Source organism: Drosophila bipectinata, chromosome 3L (assembly GCF_030179905.1).
Source record: "Drosophila bipectinata strain 14024-0381.07 chromosome 3L, DbipHiC1v2, whole genome shotgun sequence".
In the NCBI taxonomy this organism is placed as follows: domain Eukaryota; kingdom Metazoa; phylum Arthropoda; class Insecta; order Diptera; family Drosophilidae; genus Drosophila; species Drosophila bipectinata.
Window position 1 is genome coordinate 27,385,349 of NC_091738.1, and position 15,509 is coordinate 27,400,857.

The 15,509-nt window shown below is 38.7% G+C and overlaps 1 protein-coding gene across 5 annotated transcripts in view; it reads left to right on the plus strand.

Moving 5' to 3' along the window:
* The window catches only part of LOC138926293 (uncharacterized), a 184,057-nt gene that overhangs the window by 152,382 nt on the left and 16,166 nt on the right, over window positions 1-15,509 (plus strand). For 4 of the 5 annotated variants that reach the window (XM_070279961.1, XM_070279959.1, XM_070279960.1 and 1 more), the window contains one exon: window positions 11,046-11,200. The exons of the other annotated variant lie outside the window; for it this stretch is intronic. In XM_070279961.1, coding sequence (XP_070136062.1) covers window positions 11,046-11,200 — 155 coding nt within the window. The remainder of the gene's footprint in view (window positions 1-11,045; window positions 11,201-15,509) is intronic. 5 annotated transcript variants of the gene reach the window in all.

Genomic DNA, 15,509 nt, shown 5'->3' on the forward strand with positions numbered 1-15,509 from the left:
TACCATTTTTCTCTTTCCCCTTTTTTTTTTAGGGTGGTTGGTATGATCCGAACAAGCGACCGAAAAACACTCGGGTGTTTTGCGTCTCAAGACACATAGGCACAAAATCATGGGTGCAAGAAAGGCAATAGGCACAAAATCATGGGTGCAAGAAAGGCAATAGGCACAAAATCATGGGTGCAAGAAAGGCAATAGACACTTTGTACTCATCCAAAAATTGTGTGTGTCGTTATTGCCTTTTTTGTTTTGTGTGGCGAGTGGTACTCGCACACAAATTTTTATGGGTATGCATAGGGTGTCGAAAAGTGTCACCCGTGCCGTTCTCTGGTGGTTATCTAAGAAAAATTCAAATTGCACCAATAGTGGGGAAAAGTGCACAATAAGACTAACAGCCTTTGCTCAGTATTGACAACGCTACAACATACACTTGGAAAATTTGAAAATTGAAAATTGAAAATTTTCTATTTCTTCTATTTCAAAACTCTTCCCAAAGTTGAAATTTGTTTCCCAAAATTCAGCTTAAGGTGCATTTATAAAATGACAAAATGTAAATATAGACACGCACAATTTAAACAGTTAATACATTTAACATGTAGTACAAACCTGTGAAATCAGTGTCCATTACTATTTTTCTTTTCAAATGGTGATTTACACGAATAATATAATTTAACAAATCACTATGTGAAAATTACAAACGTAGTTTTCGTGCTTTCGGATGCAACAGCTGAATTTGCAGTTGTTATGCTAACATATTCTGGTAATAATTAATATTTTGAGTATGAGACATAATAGTTTGATGTTTTGTTAATACATTCCCACTAATTTTTATACCCTTGCAGAGGGTATTATAATTTTGGTCAAAAGTGTGCAACGCAGTGAAGGAGACATCTCCGACCCTATAAAGTATATATATTCTTGATCAGGATCACCTCCTGAGTTGATATGAGCATGTCCGTCTGTCCGTCTGTCCGTCTGTCCGTCTGTCTGTCCGTCTGTCTGTCCGTCTGTCTGTCCGTCTGTCTGTTTCTACGCGAACTAGTCTCTCAGTTTTAAAGCTATCGTCTTGAAACTTTGCACACACCCTTCTATCCTTTGCACGCAGTATATAAGTCGGAACGGCCCGGATCGGCCGACTATATCCTATAGCTGCCATATAACTGATTGATCGGAAATGGTATAACTTTTGTGTTTTTAGAGTTAGAGAGTTCAAATTTGACATGAGAGCTATTTTTGGCAAAACATTACGTCATGCCAAATTTCATAAGGATCGGCCGACTATATCCTATAGCTGCCATATAACTGAACGATCGGAAATGACCCAACTTTCGTGTTTTTAAAAATAGAAAGCTGGAATTTAATACAGATTCTATTTTTAATCAGTTTATCCAACCTACCAAATTTCATTAGGATCGGCCGACTATATCTCATAGCTGCCATATAACTGAACGATCGTAAATGGTATTTGGTAGAAATATCAACTTTCGTATTTTCGAAGATAGAAGTTTGGGACTTTTTCAAAAACCCTATAGTGTTACAGTTTATTGATTATATTAGATGTTTAGATGCTCTTAGGATGATCGCTTGATCGAAAGTATTTCTGAAAGTAGAAAGATCGAAGTCAATGGCTCGCGTCCCGCTGCATACAAAATCTCGGCCATGACCATATCCGTATATTATCCGGTATTTGGCTTAAAACAGTGCGAGCGCAAGGGTGTAATACGCATAGATCGCTTGTGTGTGTTGTCAAGCAGTGGAAAGTCCCTGGCATATGCTCTTCCCATATTGTTATTGCTGTAGCACAATATATTGCTACAGTTATTGCTGCAGTAGATGACGACATATGTACAGTATCCTTGATCGATTCGCCATTGGTCCTCCCGGTACGCCCTGGGAGCGCTTTTGCTGCGGTCGTTCCTTGCCCACTCTACCTTTTTGAGCCACTCTTCAGAGCTTTTGGCCGTCTTGTCCGTTAGTGGCTTCGTAGGATCTCCTCCGCTTATGTAATTGGTAGCTGGGCACACTCGTCATCTTCGCTGCCATGTGGTTTATCTCTTGACCGGACTCACTTGATGTCTTGGGTATTTGGTTGGGTTTTTTTTTGGAGATCCCGACTCCTTTTTTGTTATTAAATAAATTCTCCATAAGTGTTTCCACGAGCTGCGGAGAAAAGAAAGGTCTACCCGGGCGGAGATCCGCGACGCCCTGTTAAGGCTTTTTAGAACAGGGGGTCGACAGTTACCCTGCCCCCCCCACAGAGACTGAGCAGAGTGGGAAAATGTTTGGGAAATGTTTTATGGCCAATGGCTAATCTACACTTCCAAATCAAAATTCATCGGAATCGGATACTTTTTAGAGGAGTAATACCCTTTTTAATCTGCTTCTGTACTGAATATGTAGTATGGCCGTGGGGGGAAGAAGGGGGCGAACGCTGGATTTTTCCCAATCTGAGCGGATTTTTCCCGTACGGTGAGTCGATAAATTTAAACTTTGTGTCGGGTCAAGCAGCAAGCGACTAGTTTATACATAATAATTAATTATAAGCTGATGTATTGTTGGTCCCAAGCCAACTCTCTTTCGGCCGCTCGGCTAATTCGGCATTTAAAGCTAGCGAGCATCCGCTCAGCTTATTCTCGAAGGTTGGCGCCTCTCGCATTCGTCTTTCTATTGCGCTCGCACCCTAAATTAGATTTCACATACATATTGTAACACAAATCATAATTTCAAATTCGGCCCAAATAAAGATTTATATTTATAACGTTTAACTTAAAACAAGATGATTTTATTTACTGGCATTGAAAATTATCAACGACCAAACATTGCACAGTGGTTGCTCCCATAGGCCAAAAATAAAAAAATTGATAACGACAAAAATAATCGAAAAGTAAACAAATCGCCTCTAAAATGTCCAAGCTTCTTCATGACAAACCAGATTTTTCTAAAAATCGAACTGGATTTTCTAAAAAATGATTTGAAGATGCTCATTTGTAAAGCGCGGCTGCGCGCATCACGAATATTTCACAACTATACTGCACTTTGAAGTGGTCAGATCATTATTTACGTGTTCAAATTCAAATTATTTGTAATGGATTTTGAAGTTGAAGGTATTTTCTATAAAATGAGATACAATTTGATATATTAATAATAATTATTGTTATTATTATATTACTATGAACTAATGCATGTTTTTTTTCCTATATTTTGAACGTATTTTTCATGTTTAGCTGAAGTTTTAGTAGTGATCCCACAAAATTCTACAATTCGTTAATATACCAATGTGTTTGTCAGTCTCCAAGGGTAACAAATGTGCAACAATTTTTTGCCAAAATTTGCCTATGTGTCTAATATCGTAAAAATACTAACACCATCTTAACATGAAAGTTGGGTAATTTCCGTTTTTTCAGTTATATGGCAGCTATAGGATATAGTCGGCTGATCCTTATGAAATTTGGCATGTTGAATTATTTTCCCAAAAATAGCATTCGTACCAAATCAGAATTCTCTAGCTTTAAAAACACCGAAGTTATATAATTTCCGATCAATCAGTTATATGGCAGCTATAAGATATAGTCGGCTGATCCTTATGAAATTTGGTAGGTCGTGTTATTTTGTCAAATATAGCATTCTTACAAAAATTGAACTCTCTAACTGTAAAAACACCCAAGTTATAGCATTTTCGATCAATCAGTTATATGGCAGCTATATGATATAGTTGCCCGATCTGACTGATTTTAATATATTATTTTAGAATAAAAATATAAATATTTTGTGCAAAGTTTCCAGTCCCTACCTCAACTAGAATTATTTTTGGCCGCTCTCTTCATACAAGCCGGACCACTGTGCATTGGTGCCCCGGGTGAGGCACGAACTCACGACCTTAAGATTATGAGACTTAATTGGTGATTATGAGTTCGTGCATTGGTGATGAACATTGGTGAACCCCGACGTGACCGTTAATATATTTAAATATATACACATAAAACAATTACTAAAACAAAAACAACCCCATTTTGTAAACAGTGTTATGTGAACAAGTTTCATACGTCGCTAATAAGTTTGTTTATAATAATAAACAAATTATAATATAGAATATATTATACATACATACAGACATAAACATAAACGTTAGTTCGTAAGCACACATACAAACATACGTTCCACAAAGCAAGTGCATTCGCCCGCTCATAGACTTTATACTTTATTTTATATAGACTTATATTTATTTTATATAAATGGTACTTCGGGTTGTTCGGAATTTAATATTATCAATCATGAACTCCAGCGGCGCCGTCACAGGAGCACCCAATCAAACCCCAATATTCTCCAGGACTTACAGAGGATCCAAGGAGCTCTTCAGCCTGTTTCCAAGGTGGATAATGCCATGCTACACGTGCGACAGGGTCAGATACCAAAGGTTGGACCCAGCTACCCAGGCTAAGTGGGAGAAGAGTCAAAACTCCTCAGTTTCAGACGCCATCCCTACTTAGGAGTCGATGGCCGAATTTTTGAAGCAGCGATGTAGGACGCTGGAGGCTATGGACATGGCCATGGCTGCATACGCCCCGGGCGCTCATGTGGGAAGGCGTCGAGTTGCAAATAATAGTAGATCATCCTTTATTGGTACTAATTCGCTTCTCTCTATCTGTGCTCTATGCGGTGGATGGTCCCATATAATGTCTGCATGCCCCCGATTTCTATCAATGCCCCCTGAGATCCGCCTTGATGAGGCCAGGCGACTCGGTCTTTTTCGGAAGTGTCTACTAACAATCTCAAAGCCCACTAGGCGCATCGTTCTGCCTTCAGTCGCTCGGCTCTATGATACATTAGGCCTTGTCGGTCCTGTAATTTCAAAAGCGAAGATCTTTCTCCAGAAACTGTGCCGTGAGAAGTTGTCCTGGGATGAAAGTCTTCCTCAAGCTCTTCACTGCGACTGGAATATGATTTGTAGCAGCTTTGTTAGTACGCAGCGCACCGAATTCCCTAGATGGGCGCTAACATCGAAATCCGAGGTGGAGGTCCATGGATTCTGTGACGCCAGCATTGAGGCGTATGGGGCATGCGTTTATGTCGTGTCCAAGGGCGCAGGATCTGCAAGCTATTTACTCTGCTCGAAGTCTCGAGTTGCGCCTTTAAAGACTGTAACGGTGCCGAAGCTGGAGTTATCGAGAGCCCAGTTGTTGGCTCGACTTATGTCGAAAGTAGCACAGTTGAAGGTCTACGTTGGAAATTATTTTTGCTGGTGCGATTCTGCTGAGGCTCTGTTTTGGATTCGAGAAGAACCCTCTCGGTTTAATGTTTTCGTCGCCAATCGAGTTTCGACCATTCAGAAGCTAACTAGAGAAATGGAGTGGCGGTATGTTCCCACTTCTTTGAACCCAGCAGATATCCTGTCGCGTGGTGCTCTTCCCAATGAATTGGTTGAGAATAAGCTGTGGTCTCACGGTCCTCCGTTTCTCATTGGATCCCAAAAGGCGTGGCCAACCATGGTCCCATCTGAGTGATCAACCCTGGAGTTACGTGCAAGGGTTCTGCTCATTCAGTCTCCGTACGTGGATATAACAGCGGTTTCTAAGTACGCTAATTCGTTTCCAGCGCTGCAGAGGGTATTCGCTTACGTGTACAAGTTTTCTAAACAAACTCGCCACAAAGGTGTCACGGCTAGCGATATAAAATCTGGAACACAGCTGTTATTGCGACTAATGCAGCATGTGCATTTTTGGGAGGACATAAAGTCGCTTCAAAATGGAAAAGAGATAGCGGCATCCAGTGCCCTTGCCTCATCCTCTCCCTTCTTGGATAAATTTGGTCTGTTGCGCGTAGACGGTCGGCTAAAAAATTCGTCGTTGGATTTTGATAGTCAGCATCCAATTATCCTTCCAAGAAGCCATCCAGTTACGCTGGCTATAATTGTTGACTTCCATTAGCGAAATTTACACACGGAACCTCGCGCTCTGTTGGCAATCATTCGGTCTCAATATTGGCCAATTGGGGGGAGAAAAACCGTGACGAAGGCAATACACAAATGCATCCGATGCTTCCGGACTAAGCCTCGGTTGTTGGAGCACATTATGGCTGATCTCCCGGAGGAAAGAGTCAGCGGCTCCCAGGTCTTTGGAGTCACTGGTGTGGATTTTTGTGGGCCGTTCTATTATAAGCCGGAAGTGCGTAATAAGGCTCCAGTAAAATGTTACGTTAGCATTTTCATTTGTTTTGCTACCAAAGCCGTCCACCTGGAGCTTGTAAGGGATCTGTCCACAATGTCTTTTTTGCAGGCTTTGAAGCGGTTTATATGCACCAGCCGAAGGCCTCAACATATTTGGTCTGACAACGCAACCAACTTTGTTGGAGCCAAAAACGAGCTAAAGGAGCTGCGCCGATTATTTCTAAGCGAAGAGCATCAACGGGCACTGCTGGACTTTTGCTCTATGGAGTCCATCGAATGGCATTTTATTCCTCCTCGATCTTCGCATTTCGGTGGTCTGTGGAAAGCGGCTGTTAAAACCGCCAAGCACCATTTTTACCGAGCTGTCGGATCTGCAGTTCTTGGATTCGTGGAGCTGCGAACGCTGCGAATTGGGGCTATTATAAATTCACGACCCTTATTGTCTCTTTCAGAAAATCCTGCAGACCTTGATGTTCTGACCCCGGCTCATTTTTTAACTGGTGGTCCGTCAGTCAGCTTTATCGAGCCTGATGTCACAAAGCTGAACTTCAACCGGTTGGACAGCTGGCAGCGCGTGTCTTTCCTGAAGCAGTCTTTCTGGTCCCGATGGAAGGAGGAGTACCTAAGCCTTCTCCAAATGGCGCGCCTCCGGTCCTGCCTTGGCCCCGAACGATGTGGTGCTAGTAAAGGACGAGAATCTACCTCCGATGAAATGGCCACTTGCCAGAATAATGGAGTTAATCCCGGGTTAATCGAGTGGCGGTGATAAAAACCTCATCTTCCGTTACCAAGCGAGCAGTGATTAAGCTGTGCCTTTTGCCCCTTAAGGATGAAGTTGGAGTAGAAGCCCCAACTGGGGGGAGAATGTCGGGTCAAGCAGCAAGCGACTAGTTTATACATAATAATTAATTATAAGCTGATGTATTGTTGGTCGCAAGCTGACTCTCTTTCGGCCGCTCGGCTTTACTAATTCGGCATTTAAAGTTAGCGAGCATCCGCTCAGCCTATTCTAGAAGGTTGGCGCCTCTCTCATTCGTCTTTCTATTGCGCTCGCACCCTAAATTGCATTTCACATACATATTGTACCATAAATCATAATTTCATATGCGGCACAAATAAAGATTTATATTTATAACGTTTAACTTTATACAAGATGATTTTATTTACTTATCAATGACCAAACACTTTGAATGTTAGTTAACGTGTGGTTAAAAGCCTATAGCTGCACTTTCCTGTTATATTTGATTTTTATAATAAAAATCGATAATAAAATTTTTTTATAATTCTAACTTTTCATTATTATTTGCAGTCCCTGATTTTTTTCGTGCCGTTTTATATAACTATATTGCACTTTTTCGTACCATACAGGTACAGATTCGACATTGTTATTTTACCTCGTCAAGAAATTTTTCCAGAGGATAATTAATTAAGGATTACGAATTTTTTTGTGTGTTGATTTATTAATTTTATTAAAACCGATAAAGGAAATGAAATTTTTTAAGTTTATATACCCTTGCAGTTAAGTGTCGAATATAGTCATTGAAAATGGGAAATATAGTTCAACCACCGATGCTTATGTTTATGTTAATTGTTTTGCTATTGTATTGAAGTTGTCGAAGATTTGAATTATAGTTTATAGTTGAATTGTATTTTGTAGTTGTTAGTTTCTAAATTTACTCTAAGATAGCTTAGGGCGTAGCGGGAGCGAAAGCTCATATTCGCTCTGGTGCGAATTCGCCCCGCTTCGCCGCAATAGATAAGTTAGGCTTAAGATTAGAGAGAAATACATTCGAATTTATAACGTTGATGATGCACGACCATTTCTTTTCGTTATCTTTTTTTTCGCATTTTTAAATATTTAGCAGACACCCTTTTTTTGTTATTTTGCAAGTGTGAGATAAAACAATCTCGTTAAACAGTTTATTTCAAAAAGGCCCAAGATTTTATCTTTAAAAATACCAAAGCTGGGTCATTTTAGATCGTTCAGTTATATGGCAGCTATAGGATATAGTTGTCTGATCCTTGCAATATTGAGTAGACCAATTAGTTATGCAAAAAGTAGAATCTGTATGAACTCCTGATTGATTTCCTACCTTCAAAAACACGAATGTTTAAAGATTTCTTAGCAACCAGTAGCCACCTAGGAGGCCAATCCTTATAAAATTCGGTAGAACAAAGCAATTGGCAAACATTGAAGTCCATAGAAAATCCAAACTTTCTAATCCGCTTTTGCCCAATGCCAACTTTAGTCTGATCTCGATGATTTTCAGAAATGTTGTTTACCAAATGATTTAATACTTAATGGATGAAAATTCAATCTTATGTCTTTTTATCGTTCTCGTTCCTATCGTGTTTTTCGACGTATGCACAACATGGCCCTCATAGGGTCCGATCTCGATGATTTTCAGAAATGGTGTCCGATCTTTAGTCCGATCTCGATGATTTTCAGAAATGTTGTTTACCAAATGATGTAATACTTAATGGATGAAAATTTTATCTTATGGGTTTTTATCGTTCACGTTCCTATCTTTTTTTTCGACGTATGCACAACACGGACCTCTTAGGGTCATACGTTCGAGCTACAATGGTCTCTATCCTATCATCTCTCTTAACTGTCCTTTAAATTTAAAAAAACGTATTTAAACTTCCAAAGTAATACTTCTTAGTAATCTTTCTGTCTTTTCTATTTAGTTTAATAACCAAAATTCGTTTCCCAAGAGCCCCTCGGACGTCTGGGCCTCTAAGCTTTGTGATGAAAGCACTAATTGCTGCACGATTCATTCCATCAATTTTAATACAAGTAGACCGCGACTAAAAAAAAACTCTTACAAGAAAGAATGGCTGTTGGACCGACATATGGTATGACTATATCATACCCACCCTTCTACCCACCCTTTAACTAAAGTTTAAAGGTATGGACTCTCAGCAAAAAATTGTTGTTGCATACTTTTGTCCTAGGGGAAAAAACACTGAAGGTATTCAGTAGGATGGCAAGAGAAAAACAGCTGCAAATTCATCTGTTCCATTCATCATTGAGAGCGCTTGGGCTTGGGTTGAAATATTTCTGAAATGCCTTCGCTTATTAATATATTTAGTGATGAAAGCAAGAAGTGAAGATAAAGACCTATGAATAGTCTTCTAGAAGGTTTTTAGTTTGTGTTACATTTCATTCGTTATTCAATACCAATACCAGAGGTCGGCACGGCCCTATCTCGGGGGCATAGGAAATTTCTCTGCCCGAGCTCTGCCGCACACACACAGTATAAATATGTGAAACGTCATGCTCAAAGCCTACTTCCTGTTATTCGTTACTAACACTAATGCGGTAAAATTATATCAATGTATTGGGGTGGCCACCACTGGTCTATACCAGAGGTCGGCACGGCCCTATCTCGGGCATGATACAATTATATAAGGTAGTCCATTCCACTGACATATCGTTCGGGTTTGGTCCCTTAATTCCAAACTGTCAAACTGAAAGGTGATTTTGTTTTCATACCTTTAACCCTTAAGTGGCCAAGCAAAAAATGACTTTTTGCTATTATTGTCGCAAGCACGTGCTAGGCGTAAAGTTTGTGAATGTTCCAAAGTGCATTGAAAAAAGAGCTTTGTGGGAACAAAACAACTTGAACTCATATTTTTACATATTGTTAGGGACACATTTCAAATAACTACAAATTTAAAACACACATTGTTAAACGCCGCTGAATTAAGAACTTAAACAAAAGATTGGCTGTCCAAAAACAAAAACAAAGAATAATGTCAAACTCTAAACTTATTAAAATAAAATTATAAACACTACAACTCTTGTCATAACTAAGAAAAACTTTTAGCCCCATGCTCCGTGTAAAGGTTAATCAAAGTACTGTATAGCCGTTTCACTCGCACTATTCAACGCTTACTATGTTAAAACAAAAATAAGGGACTTATGTCAACGAATGGACTACCTTATATAATTGTATCATGATCTCGGGGGCATAGGAAATTTCTCTGCCCGAGCTCTGCCACACACACACAATATAAATGTGTGAAACGTCATGCTCACAGCCTACTTTCTGCTATTCGTTACTAACACTAATGCGGTAAAATCATATCAATGTATTGGGGTGCCGACCACTGGTCTATACTAATATTTTTTCATTTTGTCAAAGCCATTTTTGTTGCATTCTTAAAAATAAATTTAAGCTTTAAAACAAATTTTGTAATAAAGTTTCGCGTTATTTCGGTCTAAATCTAAATGTTGTAGCTTGTTCAATTCTGAATCAGTCAGTCTTATTGTGCACTTTTCCGCACTACTGCAGCAATTTACATTTTTCTTAGGATCACTTGCCTTTTCCAACGTCAACTTGTTTGCTAGAAGGGGAGGAGTGCTACAGTTGCTAGAAGGGGTGGCGAGAAAGTCTTTATTGAATAACTTTCGTGTTTTTTGTTCAATATGGATCAAATTTTCAGGACAAAAATTTCATAAATATTGGGTGTGCCTTAATTTAAAAATTGAAACAGTATTAATTTTTTTTAATACGGTGGAAAGGGATTAGATTCATTTGAAGGCAACAGAAACGCGAGTTGCTAAGAAAATTTGGTAGGTCTAGCTCTAAAAATGACGGCGGAGCATTTTGTGGCCGGCGGCGTTGTTGACACGCCCACATTTTATTATAGTTTTATATAGCCCAAACCAACGTAATGCAAAAAAAACGGCATTCAAAAACTTATTTTGGTTCACTTGCCAGAAAAGGTGTTCATTTACCCAATTAGGCACTGTGAGTCGGTTTAACCCGATTCAGAATTTAAATCAACTTTGAACCATTTTTGGCTAGTATAAAATTTAACGATACTATATAATATTTTTTATACATTAATGAAATCAAAACATTTATATTTTTAGATTCACACATTATCGTCGTACATACTTCACTCAGTAGATCATCTCACTAGGAAAAACAACTACACCACCAATATCTTCTCCCGATATTATTGCATTCTTCACTCGTTCCAAAGTAAAATTCAAAAGAGAAAAAAATTGTGGCTCCAGTTTTACAGGTAATACAAACATTTTTGTTGTCGACGACTGCCGAAAAACACTTGCTTCTTTTTATATCCAAAAGTGTGCAACGTAGGGAAGGAGACATCTCCGACCCTATAAAGTATATATATTTTTGATCAGGATCACAACCTGAGTTGATATGAGAATGTCCGTCTGTCTGTTTCTACGCAAACTAGTCTTTCAGTTTTAAATCTATCTATCTATTTTAAATCTTGAAACTTTGCACACCCCCTTCATTCACAACAAATTTCTGAAGGACCCCCCTTATTTATTCTATAGCTGCCATATAACTGAACGATCGAAAATTTCCAAATTTTCGTGTTTTGGAAGACAGAACTTCGAACTTCGTACAGATTATAGTTTTAGTCAGTTGATCCGACCTTCCAATTTGTATAACAACCGTCCGACTATATCTAATGGCTCAGTACAACTTCAACCTCCGAAGAGATAAGTCGTGCCAAAACAGCGTAATCCTAGCCTCGCGCAAACAAAAACAAAATTATCAGCAAAATTTTGCACAAACAAATATTAACCACAAAAAGAAAATAAAAAACCCAACAACACCAAACACACGAAAACCTCTAATACGGGCTTAAGCCCTTCAACCAATCATGACGGACCCACCTGACATTTTCAAAATTACATCAAAATCGTACCATTCCCAATTAGGCGACCCAAAATTTATTGTAATCAAAAGAAAAGACAACGGCTCGTTCGAAAAAATTTCACCATTCATAATTAAAAAATCTGTGGACTTTGCCTGTGGAGGAGAAGTTGACGGATGCAAAAAAATAAGAGACGGTTTTTACTATTAATAAAAACTAAAAATGAACTGCAAGCCAGAAGGCTACTTAAACTTACAACAATCGTAGAAATGGAAGTAACAATAAGCGAACATAAAACACTGAACTTTTCTAAGGGAGTTATTTATTGTAACGACCTTAGATATATTGACGAAGACACTATTCTACAAGAACTAAAACCACAAAAAGTAAGCGAAGTTAAAAAAATAATGAAACGGCAAAACCCCAACACTAACTCCGATAGCAACATCACCACCCTAGTTGAAACAGGATTGATCATCATTACATTCGACACACACAAACTCCCAGAAATATTGCGAATTGGCTACGAAACAGTGCGTGTACGAGAGTATATCCCACTTCCTCTCCGATGCAGAAAATGCCTCCGCTTTGGTCACCCAGCACCAATATGCAAAAGCTCCGAAACTTGCACTAATTGCTCAGAAACAAAACACACAAACGACGGAGAAACATGCAAAAACGAAAAAAAATGCCTAAACTGCAAAAACAACCCAGAACTTGACCATCAGCACAGCCCAATTGACCGCAAATGCCCCACCTTCATAAAAAATCAAGAATTAACAGCCATTAAAACCACACAAAAAGTTGATCACAAAACTGCCCAACGTATTTATTTCGAACGACACGGATCTCAATTGAGGAACACCTATGCCAAAGTACTTGCAAACGCCACAACTCAGAAGACAACAAACCGTGAATCACCGAATACTAATATAAATACATACACAAACACAACACAACCACAACATAAAAACTCGAACAGCACACCCACATCAGGAATCCATATCCCGCCATCAAATGCAACAGCTACCGGATTAGACATAATAACTTTACCATCAAGCCAAACTCTTCAAAACCATCACCACCATGATTACGACAAACTAGAAGACATGGATACTGACTGCATCACACATACCAGAAAACTAACCACACCATACTCGTCACAACTCTCAGAAGACTCACTAAAAATAAAAATCTTCCATAAAGATAAGTCTAAAAATCTAACAACTAACCTTAAAGCATCTAAGACTAAGGCCAAAGCGCTAAACAAAAACAAACACGCTAACAACAGCGACAGCGAATCCATATAGAACCTTAAACTTTAAGCAAGACATAAATTTAAACCGTTAATACTACTAATAAGTTAAGTTACAAGCTTCCACTAAAATGTCATTAACAGTAATTCAATGGAACTTAAAAGGATATGTAAATAACTATAACCAACTCCTTATTCTCATCAAAAAATATTCACCGCATATAATCTCCCTCCAAGAAACCCACATACAATACACTAATAACATACCAATCCCAATAAACTACAAACTATTAACAAACATAGCAACCAACAGGTTTGGCGGTGTAGCACTTTTAGTTCACAAGTCAATTCAACACACTACCCCTAACATCACAGACGACCTAGAAACAATAACCATAAATATACAATCTAAACTAAAACTAAACATATCTTCAACATACATATCCCCTACCAAAAACATTACTATCCAGACACTTCAAAACACATTTAACACACAACAAGCACCTTCACTAATCATGGGGGATTTCAATGGATGGCATCCTTCCTGGGGCTCACCAACAACAATCACACGAGGAAAAATAACTCAAAGATTCGTTGACAATGCACACCTTATTCTACTGAACGACAAATCCCCCACTCACTTTTCAACCCACAACACTTACACACACATCGACCTTACATTCTGCTCTCCAATTTTGGCCCCCCACGCTAAGTGGGAAATACTGAACGACCTCCATGGTAGCGACCATTTTCCTATCATCATCACCCTATTCCCATCAACCAATACAGAAAAATTCAACAGACCCTTCTTTAAGCTAAAAGAGGCTAACTGGGAAAAATACAACCTTCTTACCCAGCAATCAAACGTAAAATACCCAACCTCTCAAAACGTAAACAAAGAAGCAGCCCAAATTAACAGAATTCTTCTATCTAGCGCAAATCTTTCCATCCCACAAACTTCACCAAATATCCATCCATACAGGGTTCCATGGTGGAACAAAATACTCGACCAGCTACAAAAAGAAAAACAAAAAGCGTGGAATACACTCAACCGCCACATAACACTAGAAAACATGAAAGACTACAGACGTAAAAATGCAAAATTTAGATACACCTTAAAAAATAGTAAAAATGAAGCCTCTAGATCCTTCACTTCATCAATCCATCCGTCATCCCCTTCATCCAAAATATGGGCGAATATAAGACGTTTTTGCGGACTTAACCCAGTCAAGCAAATCCACGCCATAACAAACCCAGACAACAACGAAGTAACTACAACTAATAACGAAATTGCCAATATCTTTGCTAAACATTTTTCAAATCTATCAGACGACATGAACTTCCCAGAACAATTTCGAAACAACAAATATAGAAACAACACTGTAGACTACACACCCTCCCCATCAGCTCAAACCATAGAAAAACAGATTTCAAACCTCGAACTAGCGTCAGCACTACAAACCCTTAAAGGATCTGCCCCAGGACTCAATAGAATCTCGTACCAAATGATCAAAAATAGCTCCAATACTACAAAAAACAGAATTACAGACCTATTTAACAAAATATTCGACACTCACATACCACAAGCCTTCAAAACCAGCCTTATAATTCCTATCCTGAAGCCAAACAGTGACAAAACCCAAACTACCTCTTACAGACCCATCTCCCTCAATTGTTGCCTAGCAAAAACACTAGATAAGATCATAGCCAAAAGACTTTGGTGGTTTGTAACTTACAACAATCTGCTTAATAAAAACCAATTTGGATTTAAAAAGGGCAAATCGACTTCGGACAGTCTACTTTACGTAGACTATCTCATATCGAAGTCACACCAGCACAGCTCACTCGTCACTCTTGATTTTTCAAAAGCCTTTGACCGAGTAGGTGTGCATTCTATAATTGACCAACTTCAGGAATGGAAAACTGGGCCAAAAATAATAAACTACGTCCGAAATTTTATGCTTAACAGAAAAATAATAATCCGTGTCGGTCAACACAGATCCAACACACTACCCTTATCCAATGGAATCCCTCAAGGTTCCCCAATCTCCGTCATACTATTCCTTATAGCTTTTAACAAATTGTCCGATATAATATCCTTACACAAGGAAATCAAATTTAATGCATACGCCGATGACTATTTTCTAATAATTAACTTTAATAAAAATAAAAATATTAGCTTTAACCTAGGTAACCTTTTAAATGACATAGAGAACTGGGGTTCATACTCCGGGGCATCCCTATCCCTATCAAAATGCCAACACCTCCACATTTGCAAAAAGCACAACTGCACCTGTGTCGTAACATTCAATAGCATGCAAATCCCCACAGTTAGCTCGTTAAAAATCTTAGGAATAAATATAGACAGCAAATACAAATGGAACACACACATAGATAAACTTATACCTGCACTTCACAAAAAACTAAATATAATTAAATGCCTAT